At 41.0% G+C, this 20,235-nt stretch overlaps 1 protein-coding gene across 1 annotated transcript in view; it reads left to right on the top strand.

Annotated features, from left to right (window-relative positions):
• LOC126248437 (elongation of very long chain fatty acids protein-like) overlaps positions 1-20,235 on the top strand; it is a 130,814-nt gene that overhangs the window by 108,296 nt on the left and 2,283 nt on the right. Inside the window, exons 4-10 of the mRNA XM_049949415.1 lie at positions 3,458-3,528; positions 4,492-4,682; positions 5,114-5,194; positions 9,516-9,572; positions 9,748-9,853; positions 11,947-12,083; positions 14,041-14,202. Coding sequence (XP_049805372.1) covers positions 3,458-3,528; positions 4,492-4,682; positions 5,114-5,194; positions 9,516-9,572; positions 9,748-9,853; positions 11,947-12,083; positions 14,041-14,202 — 805 coding nt within the window. The remainder of the gene's footprint in view (positions 1-3,457; positions 3,529-4,491; positions 4,683-5,113; positions 5,195-9,515; positions 9,573-9,747; positions 9,854-11,946; positions 12,084-14,040; positions 14,203-20,235) is intronic.

The following is a 20,235-nucleotide window of genomic DNA, read 5'->3' as shown; positions in this document are numbered from 1 at the left end:
AGGAGACGTCATTAGCAGCCGAGAAAAGACGTTCTCGTTGTATTGTTATAATAATTTCAGTTATTATTTTTCGAGTAGCTCGTGACAGCGCCGTGCGTGCGACAATGATCGAGCCAAACGTGGCCTTTCTCCGTAGTATTGGACAACAAATCTGTTGCGGCACGGACTTCTGACTCATTACTTGCAGCAGCATTCCTGTTTAAGGACCATAAAAGAAAGTTGCGTGTATTGCACACCACGCAGTTCGCCGAGAACAAGTCCAAGATTTCGGTAGCAGAAAAAAAATATAGTAGTGGTGTGGCTTCTGGGAAACGGTCGATTTGCGCTGCGTGAAGGCCAGTGAGATGTGGCGCGAGCGCGCGACGCGAAAGTGTGTCGTGGTAATGGCCCCGGGCTGCGCAATGCGTCGGTGCTAGCGCCCGACAAATGCAGTTTGTGTCACAGGCAGGCAGCCCATACTCGTTCCCACCTGCTTCTGCGCCGTCGCGCCTACGCAGCGCTCGTCAACACGTGTTCCGCAACAGGTTCCAGTCAGGGAGAGCCCGGCTTTTCTCTCTCTGTCCCGTACGCCAGCTACACAAAGAACGCGTGGTAGACTCAGATTTTCGGTGAAGATCAGCTGTCTGTTTTATTTTGATCGAAAAACTGTTTTTGGGTTTAGAGTGGGCACTGAAGAGAAAGATACAAAATTCTAAATGCGTAAATAGTGAATCTTCAGTTGAAAGTAATTTCCGAGAAAAAACACAGTGTACGATAAATGAAATATTTCCACGCCGAAGTCTGATCGGCGACTACTCATTTCTACTGGTACTTTCATTGTGTATTGTTCATTCGTGATGTTTGTCGACAGCGTACAGATCCGCTATGCTGCGACCGAGAAAGTTCGAAACAAAGCTTCTTGCTCCAACCAATTTCCCAACCAGCTTTCTACAGACGATTCCGGGCGACCTCTAGTTTTCTAGAGAGAATCTAGAATTTGAAATCGTGCGACTAGACTGCTTGACTCACTTAGATCATGTTCACTCGGGCATCTAGAGGAACGCATGCGGTCCAAAATTACTTACCAAAAAGAACGATTTTCATTTACAGAATTAGTAATAAAGTTCTCGTTCCTTTGCATTCTTTAAAGAAGACTCTAAAAATTGCACCAACACGTGGAAATACTTTCGCCTTATAATGACCAAACCAAGCTATTCAGAGTGTCTATCTTATGTAGGAAAAACGGTCTTTTAATTCTCACACTACATATATATAGTACTATAAACTATTGTTTTTAATTGTAAGAAGCAAAAAAGAGAAAGTAAAAATGGGACAGTAGATTCGCTCCCTGGGGTTAATCTGTGATCAAGCAAATTATGAGAAACCTTGAATTCCATTAGATTTTGAGGTTTTGTGGGAACCGTAAATTTAATTTCGGTTTTGATTACATTTGGTTTTTGTGTTGCTGAATTGCAAACGACAGTTAATATTCATTGCAAGATAAGTGTTCTATGTTGATATAGTTATCCCAAATAAGCCAAATCAATTCAAAGCAAGACTGACACTATGTACCAGCAAGACTCGTCCTTGTTGCTCGTTGTCATGCACTCCATGAGAAGTTACTGCGTATCTCCGGATAATATGTATAAACATCCGGCCTTGATACGTCATACTGCGCCGGTTCGTTGGTTTATACATACAGGGTGTTTCACATTTCATGTTCACACTTCTAGAGGTTGTAGAGGGGACTTAGTAGCTGACTTTTTACATAGGAACCCATGTCCAGCAACGTCATCCAACGCCCGTACAGAGCATCAAAGTTACAGGCACCAGAGTCTGTAAATGTCTGTATATACACAGGATGATTCCGTGATGATGGTACAAACTTTCAAGGATGTAGGTATGCGTTCTAGAGCCCATGTTTACTAGACATTTTTTCTTGTTTCGGTTCATACTACCACCTCTGAAAAATGGTTACACTAAAAGCTTAGCAACAACAGTACCGGCACGTGTATTCCATTGCCAGACGTCTCAGATAGGTTTTCGCTTATAACTTTCGACTCGTTCGTTTCCGGTAAAGGGGCCCATACGTCAAACTGATACATTTATCCGTATCCATCATCCTTGCAAGTTTGTAATATCATCACGGAATCACTCTTGAGTATACATACATTTACAGGCGCTGGCGCCTATAATTTTGACGCTCTCCAGCTTCGTTGGATGACGGTTCCAGGCATGGGTTCCTGCATAAAACTTAATCTACTGAGTCCCCTCTTACAACCTCTAGGAGCATGTAACATGAATTGTGAAACGTCTCCCATACAGTGCATAATTTTTTGTGCAATCATTCGTCTCAATAACTACTGACATTATAGTTTCATAGGAATTTACAAAATCTACGTCACTTGTAGAATTCTTCTCGGGTTATCAGCCGAGTGGTGGCGTCGTCTTGTCGCAACGTTTCGATGAGTTTCGTACCCATCATCTTCGCCATAAGATAAGCTATGAGCACTTGTTCATCTTCGCTAGTGTGAAACACACCTCCTTTATTCAACAAAGAGATGATGATGGGTGCGAAACTCATCGAAACGTTGCGACAAGACGACGCCACCAGTCGGCTGATAACCCGAGAAGAATTCATCAGTGGAATACGCCGAGAAAGACTGCAATCGCATATATGCTCCGTCACTTTCCGACGAAATATTTAATATGTTACGGAAATCGTCCAGCTGTGTGGCCGAGATGTGATATAAGCCGTTAAGCCGAAACCGATAATCTGTTTAAATGAATCTAAATGTTTCAAAGACAGAATTCATTGTACCGAGATCATTAACTCTCAGTACAGCGGTCGTCCTCAATCTGCAGGTAGTGCGATCGATTACTGATGGATGAAAATGTCATCACCAGAATTTGACCAAGAAAGGAAGAATAGGTGGACAATTCTTTATTGCCGAACAGTGCGAAAGAAAACAGGATACTTCGCAGGCTTTCTCTCAGTGTGATAGAATGCGATGTTCTTGAGCCGCGAATCATTTTAAGATGTTAAGGTGGCGGACCAGTTGGCATTACACGAGCAGACAGGGCTACACGACATCACCTTCACATTTTTCCTTCTCTTCAGTCAACAGGCATCCATATAAAACTGTCACATGACTGAAACGCACACACATTCAACTATGCAGGAAATGTATTCACAATAGCCACTACAAGAAGCCAGAGAACAGAAATGACGAACTTTCCACACTTGCAAGCATTTTACCGAGGCCCTCAGTTAGATGAGTTGGACAATCCGCTTGAACTCCACACAACTAATGGCAAACATCTTCGTCAAGAGTCGAGGAAATGTCAGCCCTCTATATTAACTGTCAGACACTGTCTAATGTCGGTGACTAACTTCATGGTTCGCACAAATTTAATATCCTGCGCTAACCTCACAGCGAAAATTGTCTCATTATCTAAAATAATGTTTTTTTTTCAGATTTGCAAAAATGGCGCAACTGGTGCGAGTGGTTGTGGATGGGTACTATGACCTAATGGAGAACAAGAGCGGTAAGTACGGCAGACAAAAAGTAATTTATATCCATAGATTCACTCACGAAATTTGAATAACATTGCGAAGCGACACGAAATGGATCGATAACATAACATCAGATGTAGCGAAGGCAACTGGATGCCTTCTCTTTATCGCTAAAAGATTCGGTAACCTTGCTGTGTCTGTAAGGCACACGATGTGCAAGGACTTTGCTTACTTGTGCTAAGTACTGTTTGAGTGTTTGGTTTTCACAAAAAGTCATCACGAAGGAAAAAAAAATTGCTTTAGCTGTAAGGCATCATTCTCTGTCCGATTAATCGCTATGGCACTGTTACTCTAATGCTCGAAAACTTTAATGTGGTCATATTCAGATGTAAGATGGGATCCTTCTCACAGAGTGCTGTTGCACGTAAGAGAACTAATGTTCGAGAGAGAGAGAGAGAGAGAGAGAGAGAGAGAGAGAGAGAGAGAGAGATTGTAAAGCAGGTCTTCCCCTGAACTGAGATACCTCATAAGGACCACAAGAACAAAACAAAGTGGTCTACGGTGCTCAGTGAAGCATGTCGGTCAATTTTTTCATGACTAGATTCACAAATGGAAGAAGAAAGCTAACGCAACGCCAATATAATTTTACGTACCTTACAAGCTTTGTGGATTTTTTTATTCGAGTAAATTCAATGTTTATGAACAAACGTATCTCAGATAAATAAGGGTTATACATAATGCAGTCCTCAACTTTAGCTTCATGTAAGGCAGCTTCGTAATTAAAAAAAAAATTACTACCAGTATTAACGACAACACGCTGTGTGTTTCATTTGTCATTGACTTGTAACACTCACAACCTTAACTTAATATCTAATATGGATGTTATCAAATTAAAATACAATAAAATTTATGTTGAGTAATGTACATTCTATGTAGCTTTAAGAAAACAAACTACTTCATGAACATAACAAAAATATCATTGTTTCTTTTTGCAGACCCTCGTGTCAAGGATTGGTTTCTTATGTCTAGTCCTTTTCCTACGCTCTTCATTTGTTTAGCTTATGCGTATTTGGTAAAGAGGCTAGGACCAAGACTCATGGAGAATCGAAAACCTTTCGAGCTCAGAGGAGTTCTCATAATCTATAACCTGTTCCAAGTCATATTCAGCGCCTGGCTTTTTAAGGAGGTGAGTACTACGTAACTTAACAAACAGCACAAAAAACGGTGGTTGAATTTATGTACATAGTGGTTTCAATCTTGCCTTAAGGTATTATAAACAATATCAGTGACAGCAGTTATAGCATTTCGATGCATGTTATCTGAATTGCATTCATGTAAAAATAAGACGATGCAGTAATTGTCATGATTCCATTCAATCTTTAATGCCAGAAATATGTAACTCCCAAACACACGGGACATATCTGCAATCCACGCTATCTATAAAATTGTACGAAATGATTATTGTAATCTCTGACATCACGATGCACAATCCGTAAAAACAAGGAGAAAATAATTTTTAATACGTATCCAGTTTTGGCTAACTATGTAGCTGTCCGTTAGCAGTGTCGTATGCCGAAGTTACGTTCACGTTATCAACATGAGTTATTTGTATTTCAGGCACTAGAAGGCGGGTGGCTCAGAGATTACAGCTTCAGATGCCAGCCAGTCGACTACTCCAACTCACCGAAGGCCCTCAGGGTAAATATATTTTACCAGTCTTTCAAATGCCAGTGTATTCACAAGGTTTTATTTAATAGGCTTACAAACGAATCTATTACCATTGAAAGAATTTACTTGCTTTAATACCTCGAGAGATAAAAAATGATGTGCAATCATTATACACCGAAATTATTGTTCATTTCCGTACTGCGATTTGTCGATAACATCTTTACATACCATAAAAAAAGTAATGAATCTCAGGTTTTTACAACACGAGAGAATAAATACAATAACTTTTCTAAAGTGTCACGGTAGTCATAAAATCACTGAAAGAATCAAGTAACTCTGGATAGTAAACATAACGGTTGTATAGTCGCATAATTCTAGGTGGCTCATGACCGTAGCCTTGACTTTTCCCACGAGGGCAGATGCAATCTTGTTATCTAGCGCGATACGTGCATAGATAGCTGCGCATGGTATTCACACCAAGCACTGTTCCCAGCGAACTTCACAAAAAGAAGAAATTCTATCGAAAGTGGAGGTTTATTTCTCCTGACTTTTCAAACCAACATATAACAACATTGTCGGACAGTTGCCATGTCACATGTGTCCCTTGTTAAACGGTAGGTGTCTGAAAACGTTTAGTGCTGCATTGTAGCATATTGAGTAATTAAGAGAAATTAAGTCTACGGTAGGAATTTAAGGAGATGGGACCTGGATAAACTGAAAGAACCAGAGGTTGCAGAGAGTTTCAGAGAGAGCATTAGCGAACGATTGACAATTACAGGGAAAGGGAATACAGTATAAGAAGAATGGGTGGCTTTGAGAGATGGTATAGTGAAGGCAGCAGAGGATCAAGTAGGTAAATAGACGAGGGCTAGTAGAAATCCTTGGGTAACATATGAAATATTGAATTTAACTGATGAAAGGATAAAGCATAAAAATGCAGTAAATGAAGCAGGCGAAAAGGAATACAAACGTCACAAGAACGAGATCGACAGGAAGTGCAAAACGGCTAAGCAGGAATGGCTAGACGACAAATGTAAGGATGTAGGAACTGCCACCTACAGAAAAATTAAAGAGACCTTTGGAGGAAGGAGAACCATCTGTATGAATATCAAGAACTCAGATGGCAAACTAGTCCTAAGCAACGAAGGGAAAGCCGAAAGGTGGAAGGAGTATACAGGGTGTTACAAAAAGGTACGGACAAACTTTCAGGAAACATTCCTCACACACAAATAAAGAAAAGATGTTATGTGGACATGTGTCCGGCAACGCTTAATTTCCATGTTAGAGCTCATTTTAGTTTCGTCGTCCACCTACGCTCAATGGAACACGTTATCATGATTTCATACGGGATACTCTACCTGTGCTGCTAGAACATGTGCCTTTACAAGTACGACACAACATGTGGATCATGCGCGATGGAGTTCCTGCACATTTCAGTCGAAGTGTTCGTACGCTTCTCAACAACAGATTCGGTGACCGAGGGATTCATAGAGGCGGACCAATTCCATGGCCTCCACGCTCTTCTGTCCTCAACCCTCTTGACTTTCATTTAAGGAGGTATTTGAAAGCTCTTGTCTACGCAACCCCGTTACCAAATGTAGAGTCTCTTTGTGCTCGTATTGTGGATGGCTGTGATACAATACGCCATTCTCCAGGGCTGCATCAGCGCATCAGGGATTCCATGCGACGGAGGGTGGATGCATGTATCCTCGCTAACGGAGGACATTTTGAACATTTCCTGTACCAAAGTGTTTGAAGTCACGTTGGTACATTCTGTTGCTGTGTGTTTCCATTCCATGATTAATGTGATTTGAAGAGAAGTAATAAAATGAGCTCTAACATGGAAAGTAAGCGTTTCCGGACACATGTCCTCATAACATATTTTCTTTCTTTGTGTGTGAGGAATGTTTCCTGAAAGTTTGGCCGTACCTTTTTGTAACACCCTGTATATAGCTCTGAGCACTATGGAACTTAACAGCGGAGGTCATCAGTCCCCTAGAACTTAGAACTAATTAAGCCTAACTAACCTAAGGACATCACATACATCCATGCCCGAACCAGGATTCGAACCTGCGACCGTAGCGGTCGCGCGGTTCCAGACTGAAGCGCCTAGAGGGAGTATATAGAGGGTCTATGCAAGGGCGACGTTCCTGAGGGCAATACTATGGAAATGGAAGAGGACGTAAATGAAGATGAGATGTGAAATATGATACTGCGTGAAGAATTTGACAGAGCACTGAAAGACCTAAGTAGAAACAAGGCCCGGGGAGCAGACGACATTCCGTTAGAACCACTGATAGCCTTGGGAGAGCCAGCCATAATTAAACTCTTCCATCTGGTGGGCAAGATGTATGAGACAGGAGAAATACCCTCAGAATTCAAAAAGAATATAATAATTCCAATTCCGAAGAAAACAGGGCTCGATAGGTGTGAAAATTACAGAACTATCAGTTTAATAAGTCACGGTTGCAAAATACTAACACAAATTCTTTACAGATGACTGGAAAAACTGATAGAAGCCGACCTCAGGGAAGAGCAGTTTGGATTCCATAGAAATGTAGGAACAAGCGAGGCAATACTGAGACCCTACGACTTATCTTAGAAGCTAGGTTAAGGGAAGGCAAACCTACGTCGATAGCATTTATAGATTTAGAGAAAGCTTTTGACAATGTTGACTGGAAAACTCTTTCAAATTCTGAAGGTAGCAGGGGTAAAATACCGGGAACGAAATGCTATTTATAATTTGTACAGAAACCAGAAGGCAGTTATAAGAGTCGAGGGCATGAAAAGGTAGCAATGGTTGAGAATGGAGTGAGACAGGGTTGTAGCATATCCCCGATGTTCAATTTGTACATTGAACGAGCAGTAAAGGAAACCAAATAAAAATCTGGAGTAGGAATTAAAATCTAGGGAGAAGAAATAAAAACCTTGAGGTTTGCCTAAGACATCGTAATTCTGTCGGGGACAGTAAAAGGACATGGGAGAACGAGATGAAAGGATTGGACAGTGTCTTGAAAGGAGGCTATAAGATGAACATCAATAAAAGCAAAACGAGCATAATGGAATGTAGCCGAATTAAATCAGGTGATGCTGAGGAAATTAGATTAGGAATTGAGACACTTAAAGTAGTACATGAGTTTTGCGTTTTGGGCAGGAAAATAAGGATGGTCGAAGTAGAGAGGATATAAAATGTAGACTGGCGATGGCAAGGAAAGCGTTGCTGTAGAAGAGAAATTTGTTAACATTGAGTATAGATTTAAGTGTCAGGAAGTCTTTTCTGATAGTATTTGTGTGGACGATAAATAATTTAAACACGAAGAGGATAGAAGCTTTTGAAATGTGGTGCTACAGAAGAATGCTGAAGATTAGATGGTTAGATCACGTAGCTAATGAGATGGTACTGAATAGAATTGGGGAGAAGAGGAATTTGTGGCACAACTTTACTAGAAAAAGGGATCGGTTGGTGGCACACATTCTGAGGCATCAAGGGATCATCACTTTAGTACAGGAGGGAAGCCTGGAGGGTAAAAATCGTAGAGGGAGACGAAGAGATGAATAAACTAAACAGATACAGAAGGATGGAGGTTGCAGTAGTTACTCGGAGATGAAGAGACTTGCACAGGACAGAGTAGCATGGAGAGCTGCATCAATCCAGTCTTTGGACTGAAGATCAAAACAACAGCAAGTCTAAATATCTGGTAATCTAAGTTTTTCAAAGCCCACTAGACACCATAGTTTATACTTCAGTAAAACTAATCAGGCTTTTGTATTGGTCAATAATCATTATATGTCCTGACATTTTTCCCTGTAAAATGATCTTGTGACCAGAATAAATTCAAGGAAACCTCATCAAAGTTTTTTGTCCACATAATTTAATGTTAAAAAAGTTTCCCAGACGCCAATTATGATCTCGGACAGTGGCCTCATTTCAGCACGATATTTAGCTGCGAGAAGCAGAAAGAGAAATATTGTGTGGTTGATAACGCATAATACAAACATCAGGACTCCGAGCTTTGAATCTATGAAGCCTTTGGACAAATTAGGAGTTCTCAGACTGGAACTTACTTAGATAAACGAGCACAGCATAAAAAGGGAGATGAAGTATCCTTGTGCGAAATATTTGCAGAATTTATTTTTTTCAAATCCAGGTGCAGTAACAATAGAAAAATCATGTTAAATAATCGTTGATTCATATTACTTTAATGACAGCAAAGACGTATTGCTAAATATTCCTCCAAAATATTTACAGTTATTACAGTTCATGCACACGTTTAACAAATTAACGCAGTTGTAAAAGAAAATTGTGTGCCTCCTTTCATCGTCTCGCCTCAAGATCCATTTCTAATTGCAGGTAGCTCGTGGGTGTTGGTGGTACTACTTCTCCAAGTTCACAGAATTCTTTGACACTGTGAGTACACTTTGATTATTCAGACTAGTTTCTTGCAACTGTACCTATATTTACTTGTAATTGTATCCTATTGTTTACAAACTTCAGATTCTTCGTACGGGCTCATGGTACACATCTGTTTATCGTAGATAAATTTTCCATTGAGAGAGATGCTCATTCAGGTGATGTATTTCAGATCTTCTTCGTGCTGAGGAAGAAGAACGAGCAGATTTCGACGCTGCACGTGGTACATCACGGTGTGATGCCCATGAGTGTCTGGTTCGGTGTCAAATTCACCCCTGGTGAGAATTTATTTTTCTTTTTAAAGTTATTAATATGAAAAAATATTCAAGAAAAATTTTATACCTAGTACACTTAAACGTAACTTTTGATTTCAATTAAATATTAGCACAGAAAATGACTTTGTGATTTCCCAATAATCTGTGATGAACAATGTAAAGTTTACTGTCAGAGATGAAAGTAACGCGAGCATGGGTCTGAGGAATGGAATCTTGCAGGCGCATTTGTTTTCTTTTCCCAGTCTTCTGAACTTTATATAGCATGTACGTGTTGTAACGGTTTACTCGAGATGCGTTACTATACACTGTGAAAATGCTAAATTACAAGAGCACAATTAGTAATGGAAACATCACATCTGAAGTATAAAATTAATGAGGGCAAACTAAACCTATAAAGAAGACATTCAATGTCCATAAGATACACAAATTCATTTAATTATTCATTCTTTCTCTTACACATAGCAGCTAAGCGATGTTGTGTCACAATTAAATCATTGACTCGCAAGTCGCCGATATGGTGACACCTAGCCCGCATCTCGTGGTCGTGCGGTAGCGTTCTCGCTTCCCACGCCCGGGTTCCCGGGTTAGATTCCCGGCGGGGTCAGGGATTTTCTCTGCCTCGTGATGGCTGGGTGTTGTGTGCTGTCCTTAGGTTAGTTAGGTTTAAGTAGTTCTAAGTTCTAGGGGACTTATGACCACAGCAGTTGAGTCCCATAGTGCTCAGAGCCATTTGAACCAGCCATTTGGTGTCACCTAAAAAAGGACTTGCAATACGCCGGCCGAACTTCCCCGAATGGGGCCTCCTGGCAAACAATGCCATACGGTCTTTTCTTTTCTTAATCATTTGGGTACACACTGTTCAGCCAATTGGAACTAAGGTTTCCTTGCATTGTACAGGTGAATCTCTAAACGGTATCTCTGACGCCACGGCGGACAGGGGACGCGGAAGAATATCTTAAATGTGCAACAAAGCAAAATTATTCTAGATTGCTGCAGGAACGAACCATCCACGAAACTGTGGTCAGTGCCACCGCTTAAAAATATCAGTACCTAAGATCAGCGTCTATACTCTGCCTACCACTGTGAAATGTTTGGCAGCTGGTACTTCTCATAGTACTACATATTAGGGTTTCCTGACGTCCCAATCACGTGGAGAAAGATTGATCGCTCTCATATATGCCTCGGTGAGCTCTGTACTTAGTCTAACATTGTCTTCGCAGTGAAGCTGTGTAAGTAAGCTTTGACTGGATAGGTACTGTCTATCTTTAGCGCGTGCAAGTTCAGATTTTTCGGCTTTTCCATTGCGCTCTACCTGCGACAATTCGTACTGCCCGTCTTTGTATGACTTAAATATCCTACCTGGCATTGATCCCACACATTACAGGTGTGCTACAGGACAGGTAGCAGGAATGTTCTTTAAACCTTGCAAACAGTTTGCATCTTCCCAGTATCTAACCAATGAACCGAATTTTGTCATCTGCTCAACCTAGACTGACCGAGTGTCATCATGTCATTTCATACCCCCACTGCCAGGTATTTGTATGAGTTGACTGATTCCAAATGAAACTCGTTGATACTATACTCATAGGATAGTAAGTTTCGTGTTTTGTGAAGTGCACAGTTTTCAATTTCTGAAAATTTAAACAAGTTACAAAGCTTTCCACAATTTAAAAATCTTAACAAGATCTGATTTAATATTTATGAAGCTTTTATCAGATAGTACATCATCATATATATCTACAACATCTGCAAATAGTCTGACGTTACCAATAACATCGTCTCTCAGATCGTTAACATACGACTTGAACGGCAAGGGTTCCAACACTGCTCTGCCTACGTTTATTTCATGTTAGTGTGCTAGAGACGAATCAGATACCAAAGATGCAAGTGTCTCTCTCTCTCTCTCTCTCTCTCTCTCTCTCTCTCTCTCTCTCTAGGCACATAAATAAGATTGAAAAGTTGCTGAGCTATTGGACCACCACCCACCCACACACACACACACACACACACACACACACACACACACACACACACACACACACACACAAGCGAGCTTCATGATAGAATATTAATAACCAAGTTATGTTGTGCTGCAGGTGGTCACAGCACATTTTTTGGACTCCTCAACACGTTTGTGCATATCGTCATGTACACATACTACCTGCTGGCTGCCTTGGGACCGCGATTCCAGCGGTACCTCTGGTGGAAGAAATACCTCACTGTCCTACAGATGGTAAGTAATAATCGTAAAGGACAGGCATAGATTTATGTTGGACGCCTAACCTTAATAGTCACTGAAGAGAGTGAAAGACATTAGGTACGATGCCGTATTTGTGTGTCGCAACACAGTTGTAATACAAGCTTGTCCAAAATCTTGTGCAGGAGTTACTATTGTCGAATCATTTCCCATCTCCATCATTCATAAAAGAAAGTGTTACATGAATGTGGCATAAACGAACAGACGTAAATGTTGGTAATCCCTTACAGTCAACAGAAATGGAATAATCAGAGTAAAATGTTACGTAATTTGTTTCCCTAAAGTAACAGAGGGTTAGGTGACATTTATATGCATTAATACGCAAATTTCCACTACTTATTAGTCAATGCTTTGGTGTAAGAGAAAGGAAAATAAGTCTATGAATTTTAACAGTTTTTTTCCTTTCATAGCATGCAAAGATCGAAAAACAGTATCTCACACAGACAAGTCACTCGTTTTAGTATCTTTTTCGTTTCCAACCGCTACCTTCATAACAGTCTTTCTCCTCCTATTAGAGAGCAGGTCTCAAAAATCGTAGCTTTTCGCGGTCGATGTCAAATTAACAACAAAATTTTATGCACATGTGATCGCATCACCATATGAAATAATTTAAGAACATTTTCGCTCTTGTTGGAAGCTGCCTTAATGAGTGCGAGTCAACCTAACGATGGCTGTCAGAAGCAACAGCCGAAACGTCGAATTTTATTTTTCATGATGAAACGCTCACATCCTTAAGAGTATTTAATTAAACATGTTGCAGGTGCTTGTATTTAAACTGTAACAAGGTTAAACATTATTCAACGCCTTCCAAAACTGTTTACGGTAGTTGCATCCCTAAGCAGTGTGATGCAAATGAAAAGCAATGACGCACCGCTTCATTCCTTAAAAGCTGTTGGCCTCCGTCAGTAGAACACACAGGGCACTGACGCGTGGCAATTGGCGCTGCACGTATATTTCTTATAGCACGTGCGTTAAGGTTTGGTCCTTTCCTCTCTGTCCTCGTGTTGACAACATTAAATTGGAAATGCAGTGAGTATTCCTGCTATGTTAAATGCAGAAACGCTGAAGTCATCAGACAGACAAAAGATACAGAACACTCTGAAACCCCTAGCCTGAAATATGTATGGGTACTGATTTTAACAAGGTGATGAGTCGCTTATCTGATAAGTAGTAAGTGAAACTTTTTGCGTCGAAGTAGCTTCTTTATCTTTGAATGATGGTGAATTGGTTAATGACAGATCAAAAATAATGGTTTCACAATTTTCCATATACTTGTAAGAATAAACTGTAACATCACTAGATATTTATTGTTTTAAAAATGCGAAATCCCCATGTTGGTTTTCCTAAATAATACAAAGCAGTAAATTAAAATGTTTATAGCGAGCTCCAAACATTATCATTTAAAAATGGGCCTATATTTGCTAGCTAAACGACGAAACAAGAATGACACAGTGTAAAAGATATTATCATTTAAAAATGGGCCTATATTTGTTAGCTGAACGACGAAACAAGAATGACACAGTGTGAAAGATATAAACGCTTTTAGAGATTTTCTTGGAGTAATTGGTAGAAGATACGTTTCCAGATGTGCAGACGAGGTAGCAATTCCATTTTTTTGCAGATTATTCAAGGCAACTGATGAAGTCGTTTCCGGTAGGTGCTGCCGACAATAATTTTAACCGTGCTCACTGCTTAATTTGTAACCAGGGAGCTGGTTCTTTTAAGACAACCGTCTATAGCACCAAACGAAAACAACTACGTCAGTTATCAAAATAATCTGGAAAACATTTGGAATTTTCCATCCAGTCAGACACCAGGAAGTAAATCTTAGGTAAATGCCTTCACAGTTGCTGTTAGCATATATAAAAGCGACTGACACACAACTTGCGGCTTGATGGAATTTGCATTAACACAGCCTCTGACAATTTAACAGGTGCAGTTCGTGTTGGTCATGGTACATGCCTTCCAGCTGCTCTTCATTGATTGCGACTATCCACGCGCCTTCGTCTGGTGGATCGGAATGCACGCAGTGATGTTCTACTTCCTGTTTTCCGACTTCTACAAGCAGGCCTACAAGAGGAAACCACTGAAGAAGGTGAGAAATTGAACTGTCGTATAATGTCGTGTTGTCAGAGTAGAGTTAACACTGCCTTCTAGTGGCTCCTATTATTTTAGAAGAAAAGTAAACGGTGAAACTTTTCTCCGTGTTTCAGCTCACTATGGAGGGGGAGGAAGAGGAGGTGTAAGGAGGGGTGGGAAAAAGATTAGACGACTATTCCACAGTAATCAAACAGTTCACCAGAATAATGTTAAATGTAGTATTTGTGATGCATTATTTAGACCAATCTCTCATCGCCTGAGCTGGGGATTTCGATCTGTGACTGGACGTTTGGACTGAATAAGTTTGTGCCTTGAACTTTATTGTTCACAATAAATTAGTTTTTAGGTATTTTTCACGTGAGTCCAATCAAAATCCCTGGTCTCTCGTCGGATTTCAGCTATGTTGTACTTAAATTTTTAGAAGTGAGAAATGAGATTTGCAATTCTGTTATTGGGTAACGGATTTCTAGCATCCTTTTTGAAACCAAGATCTAGAACTTTCCCTACGTCAATACGCATTAACGGTGTATTTTTCGTAGTAAAATGTAATTTTGTTCCTATATTACGCTGCCATGAAACCTGTTATATACCTAAGTTCTTACTTAAGATTTTATTGTATTCTGGAGCAGTGAAATCCGAATATCCGTATGACAGTCCAGATTTACTTTATTCGTGGATTCCCCAAATCCTATGAGACGAATACCATGTCGGTTCTTTCAAAAAGGGTACAGCTGATTACTCCCATACCTTCGTTGAACTGAGCCAGACGTTGACGGAACGATGAACGATAACTCTCCTTCTAGCCCCTCCTTCCAGTAACCTGAAGTGAAGGCAAGACACTGACCATCAGTGAAAACAGCTGCCCCGTGGAGGAACATATAACAGTGACGACCTCGAAATACGTAACAACGCTCGGAACCCTTAACATTAATAAATCTCATTTTGAATAACACGCTGGGAAAGAAGTGACATCAGAGACCAAAAAACATGTCTCGATCTGAGGGGTAAACCTGTCAGCCAATTTTTGAAGAAGTCACTTGGCCATCCATAAATTTCGGGGTGTCGTATAAAAGAAGAAAATTGGATAACTTTGCCATGTTAACTTAGTATAATATCTTTTGTTTCTGTTACTACTTTGCTACTTTTGAGGAGTTCATTTCTGTTTATCATTATTTGTTAAGGCGTAAATGACACAAGAATGAATGTGACACCCCGGCCAGTTAACAGCATGAAAAGCCGCCGTTAAACAGTGCTATTGCAACTAGTCAGCAAGTAAGGACTGATGTGAGGCTACGGCACGCGCGATGTGAACAAGAAAACAGTGGCCAGCGTGAAATTTTGTGTTATCAGTAACACAAAAAATGAGTGGAAAAGTCACATGTGGGCGAATGTGAAACTGGCATCTAAGAGCGTGACGTCAGAGCACGTATCCATTTTGTCGCACTTTTCTCTTAGAACTGTCAATCTGAGGAAAGATAAATAAGGATATAAAAACCACAGTTTTGAATATTTTAACTTGACTCTGTGTTAAACGTCAAGTTCCTTGACGCAGTAGGCAATCCAGTTTGCTTATCTTCGAACTCTGAAGTAGAGGGCCGTTGGGAGAGGACTGGAGACGTGCACATATGTGCCAGTCTTCTTACCGCCTGCACAGATGAAGTGAAGCCGTCATAGCTCTGGAAAGGAAGCGCGAGAAGTGACTCGGCGTGTTCTTGTGAGAATGACAACCGCAAACCTGTATGTATGACGAGTTTTCATAAATCTACTATGTTTGATGTTTCTGCGCTCGCGGTGTTGACAATAAGTTACGCAATACGAATGGGAGCTTAGTATCAATGGTGCATAGGCGAAGAGAGTTTCTGCAGGCGAGGTCACGGTGTGCTTGCGACATACCACTTTCTGTTGTTCTGGCGTCGCTGCCGGTAGATCCTTGCATAAGCAATTAGGGCTATCACAGAGAAATGACGCAACGCTGGCCGGAGTTGCCAAACATGCCCCGAAGGACGTCGAGAGCCAGTCATTCACGAAATGTTGGCCATATTTTGTTTCATTACGGGAAGATTACTGCGCAAAAGCCTCACTACGATGCATGATATTGTTGTCTTTACCTTCCGAGAACAGCGACGATCAGTTTAGTAAACGGCAGTCTAAGACAGAACATAATTAAACTACACCCAATTCGTCTCGACAGTATTAAAAGTGGTAGTAATATACGTTGTGGTGTTAACTGATGCGGTACGATTTCTCTCGTATTGTCATATCGCAATGACTTGCAACATAATGCACCAACTTCTATTTGACAGCAAGACGGCATTTACGTATATTTACCAAAGTTGAGTGTTAACTGAACAGACATTTCTGTAGCTACAGATAAAAATACGAGAAATAAAAATGACAGAGTATGCCAGCTCTGTCAATGATGGAGGGAGGCGTCCGCGTTCGCAGAATTACCTTCTTACTAATGAAGCTATAAGTAACAGTAGTGAAAAGATACGTGTAAAATACTTGAAACTTTGCACCTTAGATGCCCTTAAAATCCGTAGAGACAAAGTGGAGTGTAACATAAGTCCCATACTGTCTGACTTTACGTGCTTACACGATTCAATAGTGGAATCACGAGAAAGTGAATAATGTTTGGGTTTTCAAAAATAATTCTTTTATCCATTTCATACCGTTTGAATATAGTTGTACGAAGAAACTTTTAGGACAGTTGCATTTGGATCAAGACACTATCGTATTCTGAGATTTTTTAGTGCAGTCGATACTTTCACATATCATAACGTCATTGCAATGGGAACAATAACATTTATTCAATAAATACTGTTGTGGTGTAGGAACTGTGTAGGCGTTAAATACTGATTACTCCACCGTGAATAGGGAAAACAAAATCTGGAATGATTTGGAAGCACGTCAGCTCGTTCTGCATTTCGTACTGAACGACATGAAATCGGATTCTTCGTTCGTGATTAGCATACTGTCTACTGTCCGTCTTAGGGTGCAGCGAGAGCTGACACCGGAGTGAACTGCTGATGGTAAACAGCTCCCGCTGACGTGTCGTTCACCCGTCACTCCGCTCGCTGTTCGGTTAGAGGCAGCCTGCGCTCCGAACTCCGACGTAAACAGAAAATCGACGTCGGAAAGTCCCCGCGGACACTTGGAAAAGTCGCCTGCATCAGAGAGGACTAGAGATGCTTTGGCTCGTAGGTAAGCGGAACCGGTCGGATCGTGCCCGCCGCCCGCGTTGCGAAACGAGTTTGTGCGCTCCGGAGAACAAGGACGGCTCGGAACGCAATTCCTCCAGCAGAATTTCCTGTCTATCGGCCATATCGATGCTCTTCAAGGCTCCTTGTAGAATGTGGTAGAGAGCACAGCTGCTGTCCATTTTGTTCCATTCCTTATCTGTATTAGCAACACCGGTTTATATATGCAAGTACACGCGACTTGCAGTTGGAAAATATTTAAAAAATTTACGTTTACGTGACACTAATAACATTTTAATTCCACAACATCTCATTTGTGAGTACTTCCCACCGAAATGATGCCGTTACTTGAATCCAAAATACGGATGACAATAGCACTGTTCTTTCACTCAGTCTTCCCTACATGAGCGTCTCTCTCTCTCTCTCTCTCTCTCTTTTTCTCTTTCTCCCTCCCTCCCTCCCTCCCTGTTGGCCGCTTTATGGCTGTCTATCTCACTCCGCCATCTACGTGTGAAGTTAAATCTTTGTTAACGAAATGGGTTCTCATTTTCCATTTCTACGACCTCTTGGTCGATAGGATGTAAATCCTAATCTTCCGTTCTTTATTGTATCTATACGACTGATTCACATGCCCCCCCCCCCCTCCCCCACAGCTGCCCCGTAGTGGAATACCGAGCGAGGTAAAGCAGTGGTTATCAGACTGTACACGTATTAGGACGACGGTACAAATCCTCATGCGACCATCCACATTTAGGTTTCCCGTGATTTTCTTAAATCACTTAAGGTAAATTACCGGATGGTTCCTTTGAAAGGGCACGGTCTATTTCTATCCCAATCTTTCCCTAAAAAGAGCTTGTGCTCCGTCTCTGACGATCTCACTGTCGACGGGAAGTTAAACTCTAACCTTCCTTCTATCGTACTGGGAATGTTTACATATTTACTTATATGCTTACAAATATGTCAAGCTGCATAGCAAACTAAAATCTTCGTTAGCTGCCGGCCGCGGTGGTCTCGCGGTTGTAGGCGCGCAGTCCGGAACCGTGCGACTGCTACGGTCGCAGGTTCGAATCCTGCCTCGGGCATGGCTGTGTGTGATGTCCTTAGGTTAGTTAGGTTTAAGTAGTTCTAAGTTCTAGGGGACTGATGACCACAGCAGTTGAGTCCCATAGTGCTCAGAGCCATTTGAACCATTTTTTTTTCTTCGTTAGCTAATAGTGAGAGTGCTTTTACCATAAAAGTGAAGCAGTACCATATGATTGAATAAACAAAAGGAGACTCAATAAAAATTATTGTTAAACGTTTCGATGTTCTTTTTTACACACATCATCACTATCATAAAGTCTAGCTGTCGGTAATTTGAATCTAGGCTAACTATCTCGAGACAGCTGTCTCTTTGGGCCTCGAACATGAAAGTAAACACAGAAACACAAGTTGTGGTTTGTGAGAAATCATGAACTACGTGACCTCGCTAGCGCTAAGAAACGAAGGCAAGAGTAGGCATCCTTTCCCTGTTGGGAGAGGCTGACAATATTCTTTTGTTCCGCTGTTCTTTATAACATATTTGGTTTGCTGTAACTCCAGTACAACTAAGAGACTTTCACAGTCTTTGAAAATATGCTGATACAAGCAAAAGTAAATAGGATGATAATGAAAATTATTTTAACTTTATTTATTTATTATACCGTCACTCACTATAAGTGTCAATAGTACTAGCACATAATAATATTAGATTCTAGTACGTGTGAAGCTACTTCCCCACATAATCAAGCGTACGAAATAAATATGTGACAAATCAATCAATCTTAAACTACAGCTTAAGCTGCTTAACGTAGCAATCCCTCCTACTGTAGAAGGAAAATTTGTGATCTATTTTTACGAGAGGTGTTCGATAACTAATGCAACACTTTTGTTCTTAAACTAGGTTGGTCTTACATAGGATTCCATCACACCATATTTTTCCGCACCCTTTGGGCGACAAAACCCCATTTTTCTACATTACCTTTGTTCAATGTGACGTCCTTACGTCACCTTAATGGGAGGACCTGTTTGCCAGCATGGTACCACTCTACTGATCGACGTCGGAGTCAAAGTCTTGCTTCTTCAATAACCTCCCCATCATCCACGTACTGCATCCCGTGGAATGCATCCTTCTTTGGGCCAAACAGGTGGAAGTCGGAATGTGTGTGGGCGGCGACAAACAGAGCGGGCACAGACGTTTGAGTACTCCAACTGGTGGACGAGTGTGTCAGCACTACCAACAGAGACGTCCAGTTGAACAGCGAGGTGTTTGACTGCGATCTGTAGGTCATCTCGAATGAGTGTGTCCGCACGTTCCAACATTTAATGAGTCACAGGTGTGTGCGGCCGGCCGGCAAGCAGGAGATCGGACAAATATGCACAACCTCGTTGCGATGATGACACACTCATGGCCCCACGACACAGATTGCTTTTGTTCACTACCAGGTCTCCGTAGACATTCTGCAAATGAATATCAATACCTGCGATGCTCTAGTTTTCCGCCAAAAGACACAAATGACAGCTCTCTGCTTGGAACACACCTCTGTTACAGATGCCATTTTGGAAGCTACGTAAACCGACCCCATATGTCCGAACTTCATGAAACAGAAGGGCCTGAAGCGGGAATATTCACGACGTCCCACAAGAAATTTTGCATTTTTTCAAGCTAAATTCGCCGAGAAAAAAAGCATTACTTATTGAACTCCTCTCTTATTACCATTTTTTACTTAAGACAGTGAAACATGCATTTTTAATGTGCAAAGTAGCATCTTGAGAGACAGGAAAACAAAAAATTGATTAGGGAACAGACT

This window comes from Schistocerca nitens, chromosome 3 (assembly GCF_023898315.1).
Source record: "Schistocerca nitens isolate TAMUIC-IGC-003100 chromosome 3, iqSchNite1.1, whole genome shotgun sequence".
Classification (NCBI taxonomy): Eukaryota; Metazoa; Arthropoda; class Insecta; order Orthoptera; family Acrididae; genus Schistocerca; species Schistocerca nitens.
This window is presented reverse-complemented; position numbering and strand designations above follow the sequence as displayed.